General features: G+C 39.2%; 1 protein-coding gene across 1 annotated transcript in view; it reads left to right on the top strand.

The window, feature by feature from the left end:
• Nucleotides 1–19,529, top strand: part of MICU2 (mitochondrial calcium uptake 2) — a 246,174-nt gene extending 226,645 nt beyond the window's left edge. The window contains exons 10-14 of the mRNA XM_073330134.1: nucleotides 800–897; nucleotides 11,253–11,424; nucleotides 11,721–11,829; nucleotides 15,721–15,878; nucleotides 16,986–19,529. Of these exons, the coding sequence (XP_073186235.1) occupies nucleotides 800–897; nucleotides 11,253–11,424; nucleotides 11,721–11,829; nucleotides 15,721–15,878; nucleotides 16,986–17,090 (642 nt within the window). The 3' untranslated portion in view covers nucleotides 17,091–19,529. The remainder of the gene's footprint in view (nucleotides 1–799; nucleotides 898–11,252; nucleotides 11,425–11,720; nucleotides 11,830–15,720; nucleotides 15,879–16,985) is intronic.
• The last annotated feature ends 6,852 nt before the right edge of the window (nucleotides 19,530–26,381 follow it).

Raw genomic sequence — 26,381 nt, 5'->3', positions numbered from 1 at the left:
CCTAAAAATGAAGGTTGCTGAGTAGCTAACCAGCAATTTTATCAAATGATATAGAAAAGTATGTTGTGCTAAAACATTAAAGTGAATATTAACATGCTATCTGGTTTCATGAAAATTACAGAGTTTAATTCAAAACATGTATAAAACTGGAAAACAATCTTTTTTTTTTTTTTCAAAGACAGCTGTTATTTCCTATCCCAAATGGTTCTTTTAATGGGAAATTTGCACTTGAATCACAATATGTCTCTTTGACATACTGTGGACCATAATTTTATTTTGAGTAAATATTGCCAGGTTACTTTGCCAAGTTCAGGTAGATGCTGCATGTTCTAAGCAACATATGGTTGTGAATAGGGGAAAGAAACTTGTAACAGGAAGATAAGATTTTGAGTCTGAAAAGCATTACAGTATTTAGATTTAAAAATTTTGCAAATTACTGTATTGTCAGTAATAGGGAATAAAATCAGAGGGAGATGATTCTGTTTCTTGGGTAAACCATAATTATCTCCAAATTATTTCTTTGATAATCTTTTTACCAATGAAGAGGAAAATTGTGTTTGCTGGTTGATCAGTGTTTAGCTACTATACTTGATATCAGGAGCAGAACATTGAACACTGAGGTCAGAGTTCAGCTTGGAAGAGAACCATTCAGCTTTGCTTTGGAATTCTTTACATACTGTCTGCAAGAAAAATAACTAAATTACAGGTGACATCTGGGAAACTCTCCTTCAAATATGCATTACCAATTTTGTGTTGAATTGTTAGTAATTAATTATACAAATTTATTTTTTGTTTGTAGGAACCAGAATTGGAAGACTCTGCTGTTAATACAACATTGTTGGTCCACTTCTTTGGAAGAGCAGGAAAGGAGAAGCTTTGCTATTCTGAGTTTTACAGGTAGTGTACAAATACTAGTTGTCATTCATTGCTAGTAGTCATTCTTATAAGTTCCAAGTTTGAGTAATGATGAGTTTGTTCCTGTTTGGTAAAACTCATATCAGCCAATGCACATCAATCTGAAGAAAAATGAGGGCTTTTCTATGCAGCGCAGCAAAGCATGATTTGTAAAGCACACTAAGAAGCTGCACTCTAATTGCCCTGCGTAAACCTTGTAGGCACGCTCTAAAAGGTACCTAGTTCGCATTCTGTTTCAAGGGCTATATTAACACAAAACTAGGTACTTTTTAGAGCACACCAGCAGGATCTACATAGACAATTAGAGCATAACATGATCCAGTACTTTCCAAATCACCCCCCTCCAGTGCACTTTGCTAGCACTTTGTAGACAAGCCCTGAGAAATTTTGCCTTCCACTGCCACAGTAGCTCTCCCTACTCTCCAGAATAATTTAAATAGTACATTTAAATAGTATGTTTTGTCCCAAAGAATTAGAAGGAGCTTTACAAACTTTACAGATACAGGAATCATGTCACCAATTGAAATGTTCTTGCAGTGAAACCATGCAGCTGCCTAACAGTGACTCACCACAGTATACAATTTTAGGACAGGAAGCAAAGAACACCATATCCATTTGAAACAGCAATGGAATATTGTGAAGCATTACTCTCTGAAATGTGTGGCTTCATTTCTTTCAATGTGCAAAATATTTTATTCTCTTATGTCCCAAAGAATCTCTTTACCATTCTTATACTGAAAGCCAGAAATTAATGAAAAAAGCTGTAAGAATAATATAGGTCACTCATTCTGTTTATAAAGCACTAGCACAAAATAAGGATTGTAATTATTTAACTAGAGACTCCATTACTTATTGCTATGATGTGCCATTGTTACTAATTGTGTATGTATGTATGTGTGTGCACCCCCTAATCTGTGATGACTGACATACTGGTCATAGCAAGTGTTACAAGACCAAAACAGTCCTTTCTTTGTATGGGGAATGGGAGACTCCTCACCTGGGCTGTCAAGTGAAGAGCCTCCATAATTTGATATGTTAATGCCAACAATGTAATGGACTCATCTTTCAATTTTGTAACTTCACCTGTGACCACTACAGATACCCAATATGGGCTGAAACATCATAGTCATGTTATGATGTCAGAAAGATGCTCAAGTAAATCTTAATGCAGAATCTCTTGCCTTGTCCTGTCTCAACTGGACAACACAGCAGCATGTGTGACTGGAAGAAATAATCAGAGTTTAAAACATCAATATAGCTTCTTGTGTGTAACAGCAACCCCCAGCACGTCTGAGTTTTAAAGAAACAACCAGTTAAAACCCTCTATTACTGTGCAACATAAATGTCCTGACTTGATACTAATTGCTGAAACCACATTTGCATGTATACTGTTGAGCACCAAGTTTTTACATCACAACAACTTATGTGCTTTCACACCTAAAGGGAACAAGATTCTTTTCACTAATGTTCCATTTCCTTCATAGGTAATTGGTAGTTCATAATCTTATAAAAAAAAGTAGCAGCATAAAATGGATAGTCTGATTTATGTCGAGCTGCAATGGAGTCAGTCAGCCCTGAACTTAGTAACAGATGTTGCAGTCAGTTGAGGTTTAGGAAAAGCCAGAACAAAAAAGGGGAGAATGGCATTTCTCCTAACACTATAAAGTGTTTCTACTTCACTGACTCAGACACATACCAGTCTTCAAATAAATAAACAAACTTCTCTCTTTTGAAGCTCTTGACTCAATAGAACGCTAAATGAGTAAAATAAGTGTAACATGTCTGCAGCTCCTTCTTTATAAATACAGTAGGCCCTCTTAACGAAACAAAGGACAGAGAACACCAGTAAAAGGTTGTGTTTGCATATATAGTGTAAACTGGAATGCCTCATGTTTTAGATAAAATCCTGCATTGACCCAATGAGGAATGACATTGATAAAACTATGTACCTAGTACATTCAGAAAATGTAGGTTAAAGACCTTTGCCTACCACACAAATAGAGGCCTGTAATCAAAATCAGACTCCCACATCTTGCTCTTAAGCTTTGTGGGATAAGTGTAAGGTTTAATGCAGGTAATTTTTCAACAGTGGCAGTTATTTTTCATAGAGGTGGAATGTGCCTCTTTATCACTGCATATACACTCCATTTAAGTTGCGACATGACAGTGAAGTTTGTTTAACACATAGAACGGTGAATAAAAGGATCAGTGTCTTTTTAACCTGTGTGGAGATATCACTTTTCACATGATTTTATTTGCAAGTAAATCAAGCACATCATTTCTGGGTTTCTATTGTTCAAGGAAAATGTGATTTCTATCTGATGGCCTCTCACAACATTTTACCTCACACGGGAAGCTATTGTTGGCTGTTTGATCAAAGTGCCATGCTGTTTTTACAAGACATGACTGATGAGCTATACAGACATAGATCATTGTCAAAAGGAAAAAATAATGATGGTAAATGCTTTTATCATTTTCCAAGTTGTTGCTAGAAAGTCTTTTCACCTATCAGTGCAGCACTAGAAAAAGTAGGAATGATTAGATTTTATTAAGACTCATTAAAACCTGTAACACCAGTTATATATAAAATAATCCGTGTGCTTTAGATTTCTCAAAAATAAAAGTGGGAATATGGTGGAACCCTGTGTATCTGATCTAATTGGGACCATGGCCAGATCAGATAATCAAAAAATCAGCTAATCTGAAGAATGGGCGGGGCTCGGACTGTCCACGCCAGGAGTGGCAGGGCTCAGGCTGTCAGCCCGAGCCCTGCTGCCCAGTTCGATTAATACAGAGAGCTGGATAATGGAAGCTCAGTAAACAGGTTTCTGCTGTACTTTCTTCATGAAATTTCACCCTGTTTACGGGCAGGGGCCTGGATCTAGTACCATTCAGTATTTTCATTAAATGACTTGGATAAAGGAGTGGAGAGCATGCTTATAAAATGTGTGGATCACATCAATCTGGGAGGGACTGTAGCACTTTGGAGGCCAGGATTGGAATTCAAAATGACCTTAACAAATTGGAGAATTGGTCAGAAATCAACAAGATAAAATTCAGTAAAGATAAGTGTAAAGTTCTACTCTTAGAAAAGAAAAATTAATTGCACAACTACAAAATGGGGCATAACTGGCTGGGTAGTACCAGCTGTACTGCAGAAAAGGATCTGGGTGTTATAGTAGATCCCAAATTGAATATGACTCTACAATGTGATGCAGTTGCAAAAAAGGCTAATTGTAGTACTTATATCATGAGGGTAGTTTACACTTGTTCAGAATATTCCTCTGAGGATTTCAAAGTCCTTTTTATAGGTACAGGTATTATCCTTCTTTTACAAGTAAGGAAACCAAAACACAGGAAGGCTACATAATATTGTCCAGGGTGTGATAGTGACTTAGTGACAGAAATGGGAATAGAACTCAGGTCTGACCCTGTCTAGCTAGGTGCTTATATGGCCTCATCATGGTAGAACCACAGCACCTCCCAAGTATTTAATAATAGAGAAAACTATAACAGTGTATCTCTCTTCCTTTCTTCCTTCCTTCTCAACCAGTAGGAAGAATGGCTTGATTTTTTCTAGGGAGTTGTTTGTAAGTGTGAGTGAGTGGCTGTGGTTGTACCAAGAACTTGTTGTGGAAAAGCTTAGTCAAAGAAGTGAGTTTTGCATTTAACTCTGAAACTGGTGAGTTCCATAATCATTCTTACCTGTAGTAGGAGTGAGTTCAATCGTGCATTTCCAGCTCCTGTGAAAAAGTGAAAATTCTGTGTCCAGCCCTCATGAGACTCCCTTTACCCATTGATAGTTTCATGAGTCTGGTAGAACTCAGCTATTGTGGATGGTCAAGGTTGCAAAGGGAGAGGTGATCTCGCTGGTAGTTCAGGCCAGTCCCATAAAGCAGTGTTTCCCAACCTTGGGATGCCACTTGTTCAGGGAAAGCCCCTGGCGGGCCTGACTGGTTTGTTTACCTGCCGCGTCCACAGGTTTGGCCGATCGCAGCTCCTACTGGCCAATGGGGACTGCGGGAAGTGGCATGGGCTGAGGGACATACAAGTTTGGGAAACGCTGCCATAAAGCATAGAGGTCTTTGAATGTTAGGAATTCCTGAACTGGACTCAGTGTTCTATGGGGAGTCAGTGCAGAGTGGAACACCAAGGTGATGTGTCCATGGCAACCTTTGTTGCTAAGTGAAGTGGGCAGCAGCTTTTGTATCCTTTGGTCCTTTTTCAGGAGATGAGACTTCAGGAGTCTTGTAACTGCTAGACGGTGCTGCCTTATAATGTCAGGGTGCTGTACAAACATTCTGAAGTACAGAAACAAAATTATAAGAAGGAAAACTTTCCCTAATTTTTCCTTTGTGTTTCATTTTGCTACTTTGTTTACCATAAGGAAAGTACAAAGCTAGCATTGTATTTCAAAATCCCAGGTTGGTGGGTGAATCTCTGGAACTGTGAGGTTCCCCTAGTTACACTTTACTTTCACTTCCATTTAAAAGTGAGTTACCAATGATTTTTAGGCACTGTATCTTTCTATGTGGGTGACGAGTACCTTGCAAAATCAGCCCCAATCTTGACTGGGGATTCTGGATGCTACCATATCACAAATAATTAATAACAAATTTGGCTGTTGTTCTTAAACATGTGCATTTTGAAGACTATGGATAACAGGCTAGGTGAAATAAAGTACTGTCTTCTCCCTGCCTTCTCCCTGCCTCCTTCCCTCTTGTAAATTATTGATTTCTCTTATACATTTTTTTAAACTCTGGCCTTGATTCTGATTACTTTTACACCACTGTAACAGAAATTTCCTTGACTGCAGTGGATTAATCTGGATTTACACTGAGTATCTGAGGTCAGAATTTTGCCCTCTATTCCTATGATGAAATCCTGGCCCTACTGAAGTCAATGGCAAAGCTTCCATTGATTTTAGTAGAGCTAGGATTTCTCACCTAAACTTTATTTTGTCCCTTCCTAATGTTTTCTCAAAACTAAGCACTGTTTAGGGAATCTGAACTCTCTTTAGTTGTGAATCATTATTTTGAACAAATGCAACCAGATACTAGCAGGTACATAGAAAAACACCCACAATCAAGTGTTTTAGTCATATAAATGTGATCAAGCTACCAAGATTTCCTTCCTAGCTAGATACTTCTCAAAAAGTGTTACTAAAAAATAAAAAGAAACTCATTAGGATTTTTAACTCTCACATCTGGTAATAAAAATGCCCTGATGTGATGAGTCATATGCTGGTATCTCAAAATATGGGGAAAGATCACATCTGAATTTTAAATTGCATTGTTCAGCTGCTGCTCTGAGAAATGTTTGGTACTGCATGAAATCTTCCCACTCCAGCATGCCAAGAACAAACCTACTAGCTTGAAATGCAATACTTACTGAATTCCTTACATCTAAATATATAATCCATCCCATCTCAGTGGGGGGTAGGGGGGATGGTTGGCCCCGCAGCAGGAAGAATGCTCTGTCCCCAAAGGGAGGTGGAGGGGGAGAGAGCCCTTGAGATACAGTTTTATATAACAAATTATTGTAACAATTCATAGACCTTTACTCTCTTTTTACCAATTCAGCTTACAATTAAAGTAAATTTGTATGCCCACAACCACATCTCCAGCTCCGTGCGTCAGGAGGGATGCTGCCACTGCGAGAGGGAAGGGAGCACATGCCCGAAAATGTCAGGCTCCCCCTTCTCCTCAGATTCACTGTGTCCTGTTGGCTAGCTGAGGGCAGAGTGGGAGATGATTGGCCCCTGTGCTCCCCCAACAATTTAAACTTTTCCCTGGGCTGCAGGAGACCTTTGCCTCTTTGTCTGCCCTGCCCTCCCTCTCATTAGTTGTAGATAGCAAGCTGTATTTCCAGGATACTGTGGACCTGACTAGTTGCCTGTGTTTTGGGATAAGAAAATAATTTTTTCCCATTGGGCAAAATTGATGGAGGTCTGGTAGATTTTTTGCCCTCCTCACAGCAAATTGTGGAAGCCCAGCTGGGGTAAAGAAGAATAATAGACTTTAAAAGCTATTATAGGAATGTATAGTTTGTCACAACTTGCAGCCTGTGTTTAGTGCAGATAAGAGCTAAAAGGGCCAGCTCCCAGAGATAAATGAGACCCAGGATTTTTGCTGGTGAATCTTGTGCCTCTGGGGAGAAGGGGAGACCTGAAGTCTTCAAAGACTGAGGTCCCCACTTGGATACTCTCTATTCCCCCTCACGGGTGGGAGAGCTAGAGGACTCAGAACGAGCTGAGTCCTGGGGTCTACCCCTGGTCATTGCTTATATGGTGGGAGACCTCTAACTCCACACTGGATCCAGTTAAATGACTGATATGTGAGATGGGGTGGGCATATACCACCCCTACTCAGTGTTAAGTTAATGAAGTTGTAGCCTACTGCTTACGATCCATTCCATTGTCTGTCTTTCTTTCACCTTCGTGTCCTGAGCAATGAAGCATTATTCATGCACCCTCTTGCTTATGCAGCACTAATTATGTGGAGGAAAATACAAGAGAGAGCTTATGTTGCAAAGGCAATCTTGACATATCCCCCTACAGACAACACAGAGCTCCAAGCTGCTAATTGTCCAAGTGATCTCATTAAAGAACTAAAGATAGCTGCACTGACTAAAATGCCTTAGATTCAGGGGAAAGAATTCAAATACAATGAGGCCATGCAAACACTGATAAGCAAAGGAGTCTCTACCAGTATTTGCTGTACAGACACTTCCTTTGCTACTCTATTCTCCAAGTAATTACTTTGTCCTAGTATAAATGTACTTTATTTCAGCCTCTCTGTAGTTATTGCAACTCAATAAAACCAAGTTCTTGTTAGAACCTGTGGACATTAAGAAGAAAGCACAGGGAGAGACAAATCATAAATGGCACTGTTGGGAATAAGTGCCCTTTTATCTTAGATTTCCAATAAAAATGTAACCACTTAAGGATGTGGGCAACAGAAATAAAATAACAATTAACAAAATAGGAAAGAAAAAATATTTGGAAATACTGTTTCCAATACTAATACATACACACTGTAACCAGAGTGATCACTTAAGGTGAGCTATTACCAGCAGGAGGGGCGGGACCTTTTGTAGTGATAATCAAGGTGGGCCATTTCCAGCAGTTGACAAGAATGTCTGAGGAACAGTGGGGGGTGGGGATAAACATGGGGAAATAGTTTTACTTGGTGTAATGACCCATCCACTCCCAGTCTCTATTCAAGCCTAAGTCAATTGTATCCAGTTTGCAAATTAATTCCAATTCAGCAGTCTCTCGTTGGAGTCTGTTTTTGAAGTTTTTTTGTTGAAGTATTGCCACTTTTAGGTCTGTAATCGAGTGACCAGAGAGATTGAAGTGTTCTCCAACTGGTTTTTGAATGTTATAATTCTTGATGTCTGATTTGTGTCCATTTATTCTTTTATGTAGAGACAGTCCAGTTTGACCAATGTACATGGCAGAGGGGCATTGCTGGCACATGATGGCATATATCACATTGGTAGATGTACAGGTGAACTTTGTGACTTTGTTCTCACCCATAACTATTTCACATTTGGGGACAATGTATACCTTCAAATCAGCGGCACTGTTACGGCTACCCACATGGCCCCACAGTATGCCAACATTTTTATGGCTGACTTAGAACAACGCTTCCTCAGCTCTCGTCCCCTAATGTCCCTACTCTACTTGCGCTACATTGATGACATCTTCATTATCTGGACCCATGGAAAAGAAGCCCTTGAGGAATTCCACCATGATTTCAACAATTTCCATCCCATCATCAACCTTAGCCTGGACCAGTCCACACAAGAGATCCACTTCCTGGACACTACGGTGCTAATAAGCGATGGTCACATAAACACCACCCTATACCGGAAACCTACTGACCGCTATTTCTACCTACGCACCTCCAGCTTTCATCCACACCACACCACACCACACCACACGATCCATTGTCTACAGCCAAGCTCTACGATACAACCGCATTTGCTCCAACCCCTCAGACAGAGGCAAACACCTACAAGATCTCTATCAAGCATTCTTACAACTACAATACCCACCTGCTGAAGTGAAGAAACAGATTGACAGAGCCAGAAGAGTCCCCAGAAGTCACCTACTGCAGGACAGGCCCAACAAAGAAAATAACAGAACGCCACTAGCCATCACCTTCAGCCCCCAACTAAAACCTCTCCAACGCATCATCAAGGATCTACAACCTATCCTGAAGGACGACCCATCACTCTCACAGATCTTGGGAAACAGGCCAGTCCTTGCTTACAGACAGTCCCCCAACCTGAAGCAAATATTCACCAGCAACCACACAACAGAACCACTAACCTAGGAACTTATCCTTGCAACAAAGCCCGTTGCCAACCGTGTCCACATACCTATTCAGGGGACACCATCATAGGACCTAATCACATCAGCCACAATATCAGAGGCTCATTCACCTGCACATCTACCAATGTGATATATGCCATCATGTGCCAGCAATGCCCCTCTGCCATGTACATTGGCCAAACTGGACAGTCTCTACGTAAAAGAATAAATGGACACAAATCAGACGTCAAGAATTATAACATTCAAAAACCAGTTGGAGAACACTTCAATCTCTCTGGTCACTCGATTACAGACCTAAAAGTGGCAATTCTTCAACAACAAAACTTCAAAAACAGACTCCAACGAGAGACTGCTGAATTGGAATTAATTTGCAAACTGGATACAATTGACTTAGGCTTGAATAGAGACTGGGAGTGGATGGGTCATTACACAAAGTAAAACTATTTCCCCATGTTTATCCCCACCCCCACCGTTCCTCAGACGTTCTTGTCAACTGCTGGAAATGGCCCATCTTGATTATCACTACAAAAGGTTCCCCCTGCCCCTCCTGCTGGTAATAGCTCACCTTAAGTGATCACTCTGGTTACAGTGTGTATGGTAACACCCATAGTTTCATGTTCTCTATGTATATAAATCTCCCCACTTTATTTTCCACGGTATGCATCCAATGAAGTGAGCTGTAGCTCACAAAACCTTATGCTCAGATAAATTTGTTAGTCTCTAAGGTGCCACAAGTACTCCTTTTCTTTTTACTATTAAGTGTGTGACAGCTCCCCAGATTTCTAGATTTTAGGGCCAGCAATGAATACCCCCACCCCACCGTGATTATCTCGTCCAAAATAAGGAACCTCAAAGCCACACTTATATTTACAGTTGTAGTTTCTATTGCTGCCAATTGTAGCCTGTTTCATGGATCTTGTATGGGGGAAATAATCTCCTAAATCCCTTAATGTTCATGCCTTCCTACATCAGATTGTGCTCTTGTTTTTTATCTTGTTACCTTCCCACATAGCTGTGATATCATATTTTCAGCACTGTTTTCATGCCAATTATAATTCATCTTAATCAATTTTCTAATGAATATTTACCTGATTTACCAAGCCTCTCATAACCTCTGAGACCTTTAATTACCATTCCTCTGTGCTGCCCTGTATTGATGGTTTTAAGTTTCTTTCTTCTATCACCTTTTCATGATCAGGAATCTTGTGACTTGACTGTTAGGAATGCATCCGATGAAGTGAGCTGTAACTCACGAAACCTTATGCTCAAATAAATTTGTTAGTCTCTAAGGTGCCACAAGTTCTCCTTTTCTTTTTGCGAATACAGACTAACACAGCTGCTACTCTGAAACCTGTTAGGGTATAGTATCTTTAGCAATTTTCCAGTTCTCTCATTCCTCAATTTTTAACATTAAATTGCATAAACCACATATTAGTCCATAACCTATATTTACCAGGTCAGTCCCTTTGCATTCAATTGTCTTGTTACTGGCTCACATAAACACATATAAAGGTTCACATAATCTTTATATATGCATACACACTTTGCTGCATGTTCTCTTCTCCGGGTAATTGTGTTCACTAGTGTAACACTGACTGCAACATCCATGAATGTACATAGACTTAGAGAGCACCCTAGTGGTATAATTACTGAAACACAGCATTGAAACATTTACATGCACAGGTAAAACTGTATTTTTAACATATTAAACAGTTAGCGTGATTGTAATATTTGTAGGTGGGTAGTTACATAGATTTTAAAATGTTACTATTTCTTCTACTGAGTTGAGTACGGTTTCAGAGTAGCAGCCGTGTTAGTCTGTATCCGCAAAAAGAAAAGGAGGACTTGTGGCACCTTAGAGACTAACAAATTTATTTTGGTAGTCTGTAAGATGCCACAAGTCCTCCTTTTCTTTTTGAGTTGAATAACTAGTTTAGTATTAATAGTACTAACTTAGGGTTATTTTATGTACTTCACTATATTTCTTTACATTTAGATTTATGGAAAATTTACAAACAGAGGTGCAAGAAATGGAATTCATACAGTTTTCAAAGGGTCTGAACTTCATGAGAAAAGAGGACTTTGCAGAATGGTTATTGTATTTCACTGATGAGGAAAACAATGAAATTTACTGGCAAAATGTGAGAGAGAAAATCCAAGCAGGAGAGGTTGGTACATAGAATATATTATTTTTGTTTTGCTTTCTTATTTTAAGTTCAAGTGCAAGTTTTTTTAATTAGATAAGTATATACCAAAAATGTGGCTATTTTCAAATAGAGGAGTTCTTGCAACCTTTCAGATTTAATTTTGCTATCCATAAACATGATGATCATTTGACAACTAGAAAATAGAAATATTAAAGGTGATAACCATAGTAATATCTAAATACTAGAACTCTAAGGAAATAGACCTACTTGTTTCTGAATTTATTATATAACCTTGTTTGAATTATTTGGTACTCTAGAATATCAGCTTGGACGAATTCAAGACATTTTGCCAGTTTACAAATCGCTTAGAAGACTTTTCTATTGCCATGCAAATGTTTACTGTAGCTAATCGTCCTGTTAAATTGGGTAAGTAGTAGAAAACTTAGTATATTTACCTTTAAATAACAGGAAGAAAGTATACTGTGTAGGGATTGTGTGAATAAGTTATCTCAAACGTCAGCATTGTGGACTCCAAAAACTGTAGTATTAAAATTCTATAACAAATTAATTTAACTTGCACGAAGAACAATAGCATTTATAACCACAAGTTGTTAGGATTTCTAAATTCTGATGTGTGCTGTAATATACCATTCACAGAATCACCCACAAGAGTTTGAATTTATTTAGTGATACCTAAGTGTATCTGTGACCGGGATCGGGACAGGGGGAGCGGAGGCACACTGGGGATACTCAATTCGGGCAAAGTGCAAAGAATGGGGCAGACAATCCCCAAAGCTGGTGAATATTTCAGTATTTAGGTTTGCCAAGATAGCACAAAACAGCTTCTATATCTTACAGGTTACCCAGAAGCCAAAACAAAGTTCCCTTAAAAGTAACCCAGCCTTTGGGCTCCCTCCCAGACAGCCAAGTTAAATATGAAAGTTCTGCCAATCCCAAAGGATCGGACACATTACCTCCCAAGTTAATGAATATTCCAGATCTTACCCAAATACACGCTACAGCCAATTCTTATTAATTAATCTAAAATGTATTAAAAAGAAAAGCGAGTGAGTATTGGTTAAAAGATCAGTATACACACAGACATGAGTACAGTTCTGAGATCAGTTTCATTGTAGAGATGGTGAGCTTTGGAGTTACAAAGAGTTCTTAGAATTAGTCCATAGATTCAGTCCAATGTTCATATCAAGGGTGATCCAGGTGGGACAGGAGAGCTCAGTCTTAGGACTTAAACTTCCCCTGCCTAAAGCACCAAGCAGATCTGAGATAAAAAGGATCAGGACCCAAGGGTTTTTTTTATACAGTTCCAGGCCTTCTCTTAACAGCTCCGAGTCCTTAGGTAAATAATAGTCATCCAGACTCTGAAGTAGACCTATTTCCTAAGCATCACCAGTAATTAGCTACATGGATTAACATAAGGAAGTTACCTGTTTTCCACCATTTGCAGGTGATTTGCTGTATACTTCAAAGAGAAATCAAGACAGTGATATCATTATATTTACAGGTTTCAGAGTAACAGCCGTGTTAGTTTGTATTCGCAAAAAGAAAAGGAGTACTTGTGGCACCTTAGAGACTAACCAATTTATTTGAGCATAAGCTTTCATGAGCTACAGCTCACTTCATCGGATGCGTACTGTGGAAAATACAGAAGATGTTTGTTTTTATACACACAAATCATGAAAAAATGGGTGTTTATCACTACAAAAGGTTTTCTCTCCCCCCACCCCACTCTCCTGCTGGTAATAGCTTATGTAAAGTGATCACTCTCCTTACAATGTGTATGATAATCAAGGTGGGCCATTTCCAGCACAAATCCAGGTTTTCTCCGCCCCCTATTCCCCCCTTCCCCCAAACAAACCCACTCTCCTGTTGGTAATAGCTTAAGATTTTTGAGGAAGGGAGATACTGTTGTAATCATTACAAAGAATGACAAACATCTCTTTATTGCAACTTATGGCTTGTCTACATTTACAGTGCTTAATGAATACACTCTTTTTTGGCACAGTCCTTTTTGCATGGATGTTAATCTGTCTTTTTGTTCTCCATTAATGAACTGTTAAAGCACATCAGCAGGGTGCACAGGGACAATTACTCAGTGGCATGCTAGTACAGGGTAGATTAACACCCCAACTTGCTATAAACTTACTGTTTGTGTTGACAAACCGTTCGTGGCTGAACTACTGTTACTGCTTAAACCAACTCGTTTGTGTCACAGAACTAAGTCATGAGTAGCCCTTCCTCTAATGTGCTTTCAAACTAGCTGGGTTTATCTCAGAGTTACCAACAGCATTCATTTGTGAAGATGGGGCCTCAATTTTAGTATGTGGACCTCTTAGTAGGAGCAGTGTGCTATAAATGGAAGGAGCTCCCCATAAAAATACATAAAACTACTATTTCTTCATTATTATTCTCCAAATCCCTCCTTAAAACACGATGATGCCTATAAAACATTTGATCTAGGCTAGGCAGTTTGTGTGCTGTGATTGCTGGTTATTGTATTAAGCATAACTATTTCTGTGTTATCTTGTCCTTGTTAGAGAGCTTATTCCTTCTCTCCCCCACTTCCCTGGTCCTTCTCACATGAACAGAGAGCAACAATACCCGAAGTCCGAAGGTGCAAACAATTCAATGTTTATTGGGGTGAACTTCCAACAAGCTTAAATCCAAGTTCTTTTTTCCTTATTTTCAAATCCCAACTTACTTTCTGTTTGCCCCTAATTTATATAGTAATATTCTTAGCTATACCTTAACCAATCATTCTACTGAAATTTACCTAACCAATCCTAACATATTGTAACATGATTAGCTAACCAATTATATCCCACCACCTTAATTAGTTTACACCCAGCAAAATTAATTATACAGCAGACAGAAACAATCACAGAACCAGACAGAGACCATGCAAATAAACAATAGCAAAGTGGGAACTATAATGACAAAACAATACAGAAGTGAGGATTCCACAACTACATCTATAAAGACATAAGGGTTTCCCAGCTGTGTCTATTGATAAGTGAGTTCTTACCAGACAGAAAACTATCAAACTAAATTTCCTTTTACATCTTCTAGGCTCTTCCCTTTCTCTGGAGGTGATAGAGCGGATCACCTTCCTAACAGCCCCAGATTGACTAGGTTGGAATGTGAGGATGTGACCGGTCGCTTCCCAGCTTATGGCTGCCTCTGCTGCTTAGCCAAAGGCTTTGGCCTAAGAACAGGGCCTCAGACTGTCACAGTGAGAGAAGGCCCTTACACAGATTCTTTGTTGTATACCTCTATTACTAGCTAGATGATAAACATATACCTAAATTCTTAAAGTATAGGCCTTTACAGGCAGGCCTGAATATCTATATCCTAACAGTCCTCCACATTCCTCCTCCCCCACCCCCAGATATTTTTTGTAGTTGTGTGTTGTTTCTTATGTACTAAGACTATAAGTTATTTGTGGCAGGATTTGCTTTTTTTATGATTTGTATACAGCTTGTAGCACAGTAGGGCCCTGGGCCCTGACCGGGATCTCTAGACAGTTCCACAATACACATAAATAATAATAATAAATGTGAAAAGAGGATGGCAAAAGATAGAGGGGAAAATGGAGGCCCAGAATGGTATGGTGGCTGCTTCTTCCACGAATTCCATTAAACGTTTCTCTCTTCCACTCATTCAAGAAAGGGCAGACCAGTTCCTAAAGCCTTCTTCAAAAACCGACCAAAAAGCATATAAACCTGTGTGCTGTAAACGTACTTTCTAGGGGCTGATAGTTACTGGCTGTTAACCCTCTCAGCTATTTTTTTTTTTTTTTTTGTCAATTGAAGTGAAGTATGTCTTTGAAAAAAATGCCGTACAGACAAAGATTTTAATATGGAATTATTTAGCATTAGACTGATTCCAAATAAAATGTTAGTATTTTTATAAGACCTTTGTGGGGTAAGTGCTTGCAATCTATATACACAGGTGTAAGCCGAAAGTATTTAATTCTTTTAACGTGCAGCTATTTTCAGCAAATATTAATGATTACCATTTGTTCTTCTTGCTTCAGAAGAAATAATATATTTTAAAAGCTCATACTACAAGCTGCGAAGATTGCACTGAAATACAAAGCAAGCTCAAGAGCATGTGGATTGAGGTCTTCTAATATAATTTAGTAGTTCACACATCCCAAATACCATAGGTTAGGATACCCAGAAGACATCATAAATTAGTACAGAATCCCACTATTTATGTGTGTTTAGTTTTTCTTCATTTCTCTGTAATGTGTTATTATACATTGTGTAATTAACATTAACATTATGTTTTTACTAGCTGAGTTCAAGAGAGCTGTAAAAGTGGCAACAGGACAGGAGCTCTCAGACAATGTTTTGGACACCGTCTTCAAGATCTTTGATTTAGATGGAGATAATTGCCTCAGCCATGGAGAGTTTCTGGGAGTATTAAAGAACAGGATGTATCGAGGCTTACGGGTAACTAAACTAGAGTTGTCTAAAATCTGCAATGAAAGTATTTAACTGTCTTTAAATTACACAAAAAATATTAACATTGGGAATTTTTAATTCTACTGTGTTAACATTTGTAGAAGTGAAGGCAAAACTAGTGGATAGGGAAAAAACATTAAAAACTGATGATTCCTACTACTACTAAGTACTGAAGAAAAACTACCCTATTTCCTAGCATTCACATTGCTCCTAAACATTCAGATGCTTCTGAAGGATCTGGAATTCAGTGTCTCAGAATGTCTTTCGGACATGAACTGAGGAACTCTCTGAAGCAGGCATCTCCAAGAAGAAACTCCCACTGAGTTTGTAATAAGTGTATCTGCACACCAGTCATGCTGAGCATGCTTCCCCTTTTGTATCGCTTCCCCCAGGTTAACATCCTGGGATATGTCAGCATTTTATGCAGCAAATTGATTTCTCTTATTAGGGTCTATAATCTGAATTTATAATTCTAAATGGAGTATCTCTTATAGGATAAGTATTAGCTCATTGGTGGTATAGAAGAGAAACTGGGAATTTCTAACAGCCATAATGTGAAGAAGAGCAGATATTTGGTAAACTGGCCTCTCAGTGGTATTCTTGTTTTATTTGGGAGAGTGTAAACTTGTTCAGCATTTATTTTAATTCTTTATATATATATTATAGAAATGTTTGTAGTTAAAGATGAACATGAACCAGAACGCCAGATCTGAACTCCCTGATCAACAGAAAAGTTTGAATCCAGACTGGAACTGCAGTTTGGGCCTAATACTAATTATAATGAAATTTTCCACCAGGAGAAAAAAGACCTTCACCAGCCAATCAAGATTAGCTGTCCACCTATCTGAGAAACACAGGCTGTACAGCAAAATAATAGGATTTCAGCATATTGAGGAATCCTGAATGCTGATTGGCTGGTGTGGATGTAAAGATGTGCTAATTATGATACTCGGTATTATCCATATGAACTGTGGAAGCAGTAGCATTATGGTGCTGCTGTGCATTTGTGTGTTGAACAGCCATTATATAGGAAAGGTATTTTATATGTAAAGATGGAACAAAACTATGTAACTTTATTGTTATTGTTGATAACAGGTACCACAACAGCAAGGTGTACAAGGATACTGGAAATGTGTGAAAAGAGAAAGTATTAAAGGAGCAAAAGAAGTCTGGAAGCAAACTGGGAAAAGCCCTTTCTAAATAAGTTACTTGTTCTTTTATTACTATAAATGTCAGAGGTTGGGGTTTTCGTGTATTTTTGTTTATATGCTGGCTAAATCATGTGTAAATTGTTATACAACCTAAATATTTAATTAATCGAATTTCTGATGCAATAATTTTACAGTATTAGTGTAATCAGGTTTGCCTGTGGAACTGTTATGACCTCTAGCTTCCATACAAAAGTATACTCATTCCAGGAAATGCTAAAGTTTACAAAAATAGACATCAGCAGAATTCTTGTGTGGGGACTGGCCCTGCTCTCTAGCATATGGGGTATCTGAGTTTTAGTACTGGTCAGCTGCTGAATGTGCTGCAGAAATAGCATTTACAACCGGAGAACGGAAGACCAGTAATACAGCAATATAGTCCAACCCAAAATGTACCTACCAAGTTTCCTTTATAGGGATTGGGCGTTACAAAGGCACAGACTACCTGCACAATCCCTAGGAGATGCAAGATTTTGGTATCAAAAAGGAAAACTTGACCGTATTGTTTTGTATGTCTTCACTATTATGAACTGCCCGTAATCATATGAATGTACTTTTGTTTGCTGTCTTGGTAATAGGATTAACATATCTCAATCAAAACTGGAAATTTAAGACTGTTTATAAAGGCTTTGAAAATTGTAAATGCTTTGTGAAAGTAAATAGGCTCCTTAAGACCTCCTCAACAAACAGAATAAATTAGAAAATTGAAGTAAAGACCTTTGTCATTTTTTAAGATTTTGCTCAGTATTGCTTGCAGTCGTCTTAATCATCTTGCTTTAGTCACAACTTGGTGGTTCAGTGTTTAACAAACCGAACACGACATTTGTCCATCTCTGTCCTAAATTATTTTATCTGTTTTTTTAATCTTAACAAAGGTGTCATAGTGAGCCTACATTATCTCAGGAGCCCAAGGTTACCAAGGCAGCGTCATGTAAGTACAGAGATAAATAAAAATTAAAGTATTTATTACCCCAGAATACAAACAACATATAATGAGATACAAGCCCTTAAATAATGACAGAAGGAACAGGTTAATGTGTATGTGTACACATACATAGTTGTGTAATATATTTTTGGATGTTTCCTTTGGCTCTGAGACAAGATTAGCCTTCCTGCCCGATCCACTAAAGGCTGGAAAGTAGTCCTGTTTATAAAGGCTCTAGGCTTCTCACCCCATTTCCTAGCTTGTCCTCACCAGAATAGAAAGTTTAGCCTTCCAAAATGGCTGCCTTTTTTCTACTAACACTTCCCAGCCTGTCTTGTGAGCATCTCTTAGAAAAGGCAGACTGTGAACAAATACCTGCCTCGTTTTAAACATGACTGTCCACCAGTCTCCAGGTAGTTTTCTCTTCACTGCATTTGAGCTCTTCAGGGTGGCTTGGAAGCTCCTTTCCTTCACAGGGCCTTACAGAGGAGTTAGGTACCAGGACCACCCTTAGATGGAGAACACCAAGAACCCCTAATATGAGACCATCACTACTCACCCTAGAAGAGGTAATAGACCAATACTTAAAGAAATCATTGTTCAACAATGGAGCCCTCCCAGCCTCTCCCACACTGTTATTTCTTAAGCATGCTAACTGAGACACTAGGGAGAAAACAGCAATGCCACCTGTCAGCTACCAGTATCCTGCATCACTGTGTCATGCTTCTGATTATGGCATGGTTAAAGAGAAAACACTTGTACTCCTATTGTCTATGGACATGAAGAGGTCATCCAGCAGAGCAGCATCATACCCATCTTGCATGCCCTTTCTTAAGAATCAGATACCTATGAAGACTCTTGTTCTGCCTCCAGGAAGCTACAGGGCTGAAATGAAACACTCTGAAATGTGTCAGTTCCTTTCTCAGAAACTGAACCCACAGAGTTGTGATGGACAACAAGAAGTTTCTGTTTTTAAATATTTGGCAGATGCTCAGATATTGTGATGATGGGGCGCCATAACTACCTGAGTGGAAGATAGCTAACAGGGCAAAGCTAAGGCACTGTTTTGACAGCAGCCAAAAATACAAAATAAATAAACCATGTGAAGATTTCTCCTTATAGCCACAGGAAGTTCCAGCCCACCAGGCTCCCAAAGCACCCCTCCTAGGACACAGAAAACAGAGCCAGGAAAAACAGGACATAACCAACAGCCCCACGTTTCCCCAAGATACTGTCTCCCATATTACAAAGGAGAAGAACATTCCCCCAACTACACCTCTGTTCAAGTTCTGGCTTCAATACAGGAAGCCTTTGGATTTGCTATATTTATTTATAATTTTAGCCCATAAAAGTTGGAGTTTGGGGGATTAAGGTTACTCGCTTTCATTTTTATCCTGTGACTTGTTAACAATTTTTTCAATATTCTATTTTAATTTTTTGTTTGTGTGGCTTCTTTTGGTTACAAAACATGTTACTTTTTTATGAATACTTTATGAAAAATAAATTGGTCCAGCTCTGTCATCTCTAGAAGTTTAATGCCTTGTTTGTATCTGGGTGTATGCAATCGGCAATGTCAGGTCTTGGCAGCAAGTTAGTAAAAAGTGAGATTTCAAATTTGAGTCATTTTTAGCAGTTTCTAAGAAGTTGCATACAAAGTTAAAGTTCAGAGGAAAACGAGAGCTGTAGCATCTGTATATCCTACAGATGAATACTGTACATTTTTAATAAGAAATGGGATAATCAACCAGGAATAAAAATCCATCTGATGAAAACGTTTTCATAGACCTGACCCTGCAAGTACCCGATGGGTATGTCTGAACAGCATTTTGGAGCGAATCTCCCAGCCCGTGTTGACAGACTCAGCTTAGTAGGGCCCGTGCTTGTGCTCTAAAAATAGCTGTATGTAGAGTAGTTTGAAATTGCAGTTTGGGATGGAGGTCGGGCTCTGAAGCCTGAGCTGCAACTTCAAAGTGCTGTCTATGCGGCTATTTTTAGAGCACGAGCGTGAGCCCTGCTCACATGAGTCTGTCAACTTGGGCTGCGAGGCTTGCTCCAAAATGCTGTGTAGGTATACCCACAGAGAACTCCCAGTGAAGTCAAAGGAGGCCTATGCATGAGGGCTGGAAGGTTTGGGCTCGGTGTTTAATTGTTTTCAAATCTATTTTTAATTTGCCTTCACTAAGAGATTTTTAAACAAATCTTGAATTAACATCATAAATTGAAAATGTTATTCACATGAACAGTTACGTCATCCTTTCCTTATTAAACAATCCACAGTGGGGTTTTTAAAATTTAATTTAGCTCTCAAGGGAACTAAAACAGGTGCAGTAACTGTATAGTCTATTTTCAAACTGTATGTCAGCATAATTCAACATATAATTTCTAATCAAATACAATTTATATAAATCTTTATGCATGAGGCCACTGTATTAGTTAAACATGAGAATTACTTCTTTAATCGGTTCTTACTTTTATAATCTCCTGGCTATGAACAGCAATTTATAGAAAACTTAATAGAATGTAATAAAATTTGAAAAATTTCCTTCAAAATATTGGCTTTATACTATGGTGACAGGTGGTATAGAAAATGCTAAGGTACATACATTTTGTTACTGTGGTGCCAAAGACTGGCTTCACACCTTTGCAAAAAGCACAAGGATTAGTTAAATGTTCTTTATATTATAATTTTATGTGGGTCTCTTTACTGTTAACAATTATGATACACCTCTGTTTGCTAGGCATTGCAAGAGTTTGGTATAGAAACACAAAGCCATATGAAACTCAGTTTTAGTATGTATCCAAACACACAAGAAAGTTTAGCTTGAACTAGTTTTGAACTTTGCAGCAAAACTTTCTGCTATCACTGAAAAGGAACAAACATTGAGTTCTACAGTTTAATTTTGGTTTGGTAATAAAGTTTTGAGTGAATCCTAACTCTTCACCAATCCATAGCTAATGCAATAGAGCCAAACAAATCCAATGCAATGCGGTAGTGAATAAACCTCGGTTTTGTTTGGAGGTTCATTTTTGCTGTGAGAATGTATACAAACCAATTCCCAAAAGTGAAATGCCTGAAGCCTTCTAATAAATTGGATGATCCCCATGTAGACCAAATCTAGTGATTTTTTTTTTTAATGAGCTCTTACATTTTCCCTTACTCTCCCTATCCTGTGTTGTACATTGAACAGTGTGTAATGAGTAAAGTAAAACATAACTATATTATTTCTACCTTCTAAAATATGAGCATTACCATGGGAAGAAGTATGATAAGTATCAAAAGCAAATTAGTTGATTTACTCATGTTCGCAAACCGACAGTAACTCTAGCAACATATACAGGATTCTACAAGCTGCACTTAGTGGCACATGTAGGATTTGACAAATAATCGTTTATCGCAAGGGACTTCTCTTCTCTCCCTATTGATATGTGTATTGAACACATTATTTTAACAGGGGGGAAAAAATATGTTCATTAATTTCAACCCTTATATTGATGGAAACACCTTTTGCCTGTTAATGTCACCACTTAGGCTCTGTGTCACTGTTCACTGTCTAGACTCCTCTGTACATCTGAAAGGGTGAAAGTGAGAGCGAAGCCAAGACAGAGGGTTAAAGTTACATTATTTACTACTTCTATATCACTTTACATCTTCAGTGTATCCTACAAAATGAATCATTCTACAATAATGGGCATGAACATAATCTGATCTAGATACGTAGTAAAATATTTTTATATTAGATATTTTGGCCACACTTTGAATGATTCTGAACCAGAAATGGGTCAACAGATTCACATCAAGTTTCAGAAAAAACTGTTTGTTTCTTATCCCACAGTTTGGGGGGGGGGGTGTCTGTAAACATGTCTTATACCCTCACATTTAATCTTTTCTGTAATGAAACAAAGTAAAGTTTGGTCAGCAAAAGACTCTGATGCAGAAAGCAAGCTTCTGCAGCCTCTTTGCATAGAATATATGTCATTAAATGATGGCATGGCCATTATAAGTCATTAGCAAGCTGACCTAGCTACAGCTCCTGATATGTAACTGATCGCAAGAGCAACATGCAGATGATGGCAAACGTAGATAAACACTGTTAGCATCCAGCCAACGAAATAAATTCCTCATAGAGAAACTGAAGATGTCACCCAATAAGAGGTGAAAAGGCCCATTCACAATAGAAAATCTGAGAGACCATGGCATGTACAAAATTAATCTGCAAACAAGGGCACCTTTCTTCACTCTCTTGCTATTGTAATGTTTGCTACTGTCCTTGTTGATTAAACAATTCCTGGTTGGTCCAGTAATGTAAGAATTAGTGTGTCATACTTCGAGAAAGATTCCCCATTTGGCTAGTACTGGCTTAGTTGATGGTGTGTTCAGTTCAGTAACAATCGCGCAGTAGTGCAGAACTCTCCTTGTCCTTATTAGTAACTACTCTGCTGTTCATGCAATCTAGGGTCCAAAAGCCTGGGTCTTGTGAGCAGAGTGCCCACCTGAATGGGTATTATAAATAATGTCCTATTTCTTAAAAGGCCACAAAATCCAGAATTCTCAAACCTAGGCATCAGCCACACTATCAGAGGCTCATTCACCTGCTCATCTACCAATGTGATAGATGCCATCATGTGCCAGCAATGCCCCCTGCCATGTACATTGGCCAAACTGGACAGTCTCTACGTAAAAGAATAAATGGACACAAATCAGACGTCAAGAATTATAACATTCAAAACCAGTCGGAGAGCACTTCAATCTCTTTGGTCACTCGATTACAGACCTAAAAGTGGCAATTCTTCAGCAAAAAAACTTCAAAAACAGACTCCAACGAGAGACAGCTGAATTGGAATTAATTTGCAAACTGGATACAATTAACTTAGGCTTGAATAAAGACTAGGAGTGGATCACCTTAAGTGATCACTCTGGTTACAGTGTGTATGGTAACACCCATAGTTTCATGTTCTCCATGTATATAAATCTCCCCACTGTATTTTCCACTGAATGCATCCAATAAAGTGAGCTGTAGCTCATGAAAGCCTATGCTCAAATAAATTTGTTCATCTCTGAGGTGCCACAAGTACTCCTTTTCTTAGTCCCTTTGTAATTCAGCCCCAAATAGTTACAGAATACCTTCATTTTAATATCTTAAGTATATCAGACGAAGGAAGCCTGCAAAAAAATCAGTGGGTCTGTGGATAACCAAGGGCTAAAGGGATTAATTAAGGAAGGTTGCTGAAAAGTTAAATGATTTCTTTGCATCAGTTTTCACCACACCTACCCCAGACCTGCTCTTCTCTGGTAATAAAGATGTGGTTCTTGGAGACTGAGCTGTCCGAAGAAGAGGTGCTGGAGGAAATCGATAAATTAAATTGCAGTACCTCACCAGGGCCAGAGGATATATACATCCAGGAGTTCTGAATACCTGGCACTTAATACCTGAGTCGATAATAGAAATTTGCAATCTCTCATTAAAAACAGATACTGTACTAGAGGACAGCAAGTATTGTACCCAGATTTTATAAAGACTGTAGGCGTGATCTGAAGAATTACAGACCAGTAAGCCTGTACATGGCAAATTGGATGAATTTATAATTAAAGACAGAATAACACAATACCTGGAAAACCCTCATATGATGGGGTCTAACTAGAACAGATTTTCTAAAGGAAAGTCATGTTTCACTAATCTCTTAGAATTCTTTGAATGTGTTGTTATCGTATTTGTAAAAGGGAAGCATGTGACAATTTATTAGACTTCCAAAAGGCCTTCAACAAGATCCCACACAAAAGGCTACTAATGAAGCTAAATAGTCCTGGGATAAGAAACAAGGTATTGTCATGGATCAAAAACTGTCTAGGAGACAGAAAACAGAGAGCAAAGAGTAGTATAAAATGGTCATTTTCATCACAGCAAAGGTTCTATACTAGAATCCGGGTTTAATATATTGATCTGGAAAGGGGATGGTGAGTAGTGAGCAAAATCTGGAGATAACACAGTTATTTTGGTTACTTAGGACCAGAGACAACTGTGAAGAACTTCACAGATATCTAATCAAGCTAGGTGAATGAGCAACTTACGGGCAAATGAAATTAAATGTCAACAAATGTAAAATAAGCCCCATTGGAGGGAAACATTTAAACTATTCATATGCCCTATTGCAGGGGTGGGCAAACTTTTTGGCCCAAGGGCCACATCTGGGTGGGGAAATGGCATGCAGGGCCATGAAAGTAGGGCTGGGGCAGGTGATTGGGGTGCGGGAAGGAGTGTGGGGAGGGGATGCAGTGTGCAGGAAGGGGTTCAGGGCAAGGGGTTGGGGCAGAGGAGGGGTGTGGGGTGTATGAGGGGGCTCAGGGCAGTGGTGTAGGGAGGGGTGCGGAGTGCGGGAGGGGACTTAGGGCAGGGGGTTGGGGTGCAGGAGGGGTGTGGGGTGTGACGGGGGGCTCAGGGAAGAGGATTGGGGTGTGGGGTACAGGAGGAGTTAGGGGTGTGGGCTCCGGCCCGGCACCGCTTACCTGGGGAGGCAGTGGCACACACTGGGGCCAGGGCAGGCTCCCTGCCTGCCTGCCCTGGCCCTGGCCCCGCACCGCTCCAGGAAGCAGCTGGCACCATGTCCCTGTGGTCCCCAGGGGAGGGGAGACAGAGGGCTGAGTGCACTGCTCTTTCCTGTGGGTACCTCCCCTGAAGCTCCCATTGGCTGTCCGCTTCCCAGAGCGGAGCGGGGCCCACGGCACCACAGGGTTGGTGATCCTGCGGGCCGGATCCAAAGCCCTGAGGGGCCGGATCCGACCTGTGGGCCATAGTTTGCCCACCCCTGCCCTATTGGGTTCTAAATTAATTGTAACAGTTCACAAAAGGGTCCCTGGCTGAATGAAAACCTCTGCTCAATACACAGCTGTGGCCAAAAAAAGCTAACAAGATGTTAGTATGTGTAAGGAATGGATGGAGAAAAATACAGAAAATATAACAATAAGTGTAAGTCAATGGTGTGGCTTCATCTGGAATGCTATGTGCAGTACTGGTCACCCCATATGAAAAAGGATATTTCAGAACTACACGGGGGTTCAGAGAAGAGAAATGAGAATGAGAAAGGATGTGTAAAAACTCACTTGAAGAGAGATTGAAAAGATTGGGATTGTTTACCTTAAATAGGAGCTGAATAAGTGGAGAGATGTGAAATAAGTGAAAATAATGAATGGTATAGAGAATGTAGACTGGGACTTTCTGGGCCACCTGTCTCATAACACAAGAAAAGAATGCTCAATTAAATTAAATTAAAAGGTGGGAAATTCAAAACTGATAAGGAAATACTTTTTCATACAACATCTTGTCTCTGATAGTGGCCAGGGCCAGATGCTTCAGAGGAAAGTTTAAGAACCTCACAGTATGCAGATGTGGAATAATCTGCCCCCAAATAGGTCCCATCCTGGTCTCTAACAATTAAAGATTGGTTTAAGCCTTAAACAGAGCTTTGGTGATAAACTACAGATTGAAAGAGCTGGAGATCAAACTGTTCCCTGGATAGGGTACATAGCCTTGAAGGTACAATTCTCGAAGGACCATTTGTGGCACCACCAGGAAACACGAGATCCTAGTTCTCATTTGCCCAGTTTAATAGATGAATCAGCAAGTTCCATATTGGTACTAATGTGCTGAAGAGCTTTATTGAGAATGGTAAGCAAGAATGGGGTCCTGATTTTTCCCCTTTCTTCCCCATTTTTCTTTTTCTCCTTTGTCAGCGGCAAAATAGGGAAAGGGAGGAAACAGCAAATACAAAAATTTTCAGTACAAATGTTTGCAAAAAAAATTTGAACTCTGCTTTAAAAAAATTTAAATGAAAATACTCTTTAAAATGTTCCTGATTTCTGTTCCTGATGGATTTTAGGTTCGAAGAGTTAGTCATGCTCCTAAAGGGAACTCCCTCTCTTGTATCAGCAGGGAACAGCGTATCTGCCACCAAGCAGGAAGTAAAGGAGCAGTTATTAAAATATCAGAACTGGGCATTGCTAAATGGTAAATACTTATTTTACAGGGGAAAAAACCCAAGATTCATCTTCTACCCATCCCATTCTGCCACCTTCAGCTTCCCTAATAAATAAAACTTATCACATTATGAAGAAACTTTAGCTGCCATGCCCTACATTAAACATTTGTAGTTTAACTACTCTGCTAAGGGTTGGTTGATCGGTTATTTTTTTGTTATGGGATTTTTCCAGCGTGTGCTCCAGGACTGAATCCCCGCAGAATGTTTAGCAAACCGATGAAGATAAGAGAGGGCACCAGCGTGCACCTGTGGAAGCTTAATGTTGAAAACTAAGGATCAACCATTCAGGAATGAATTGGGCCCAAGAAATGGAAACATTTGACATAT

The sequence above is a fragment of the Lepidochelys kempii genome, chromosome 1 (genome assembly GCF_965140265.1).
Source record: "Lepidochelys kempii isolate rLepKem1 chromosome 1, rLepKem1.hap2, whole genome shotgun sequence".
In the NCBI taxonomy this organism is placed as follows: domain Eukaryota; kingdom Metazoa; phylum Chordata; order Testudines; family Cheloniidae; genus Lepidochelys; species Lepidochelys kempii.
This window is presented reverse-complemented; position numbering and strand designations above follow the sequence as displayed.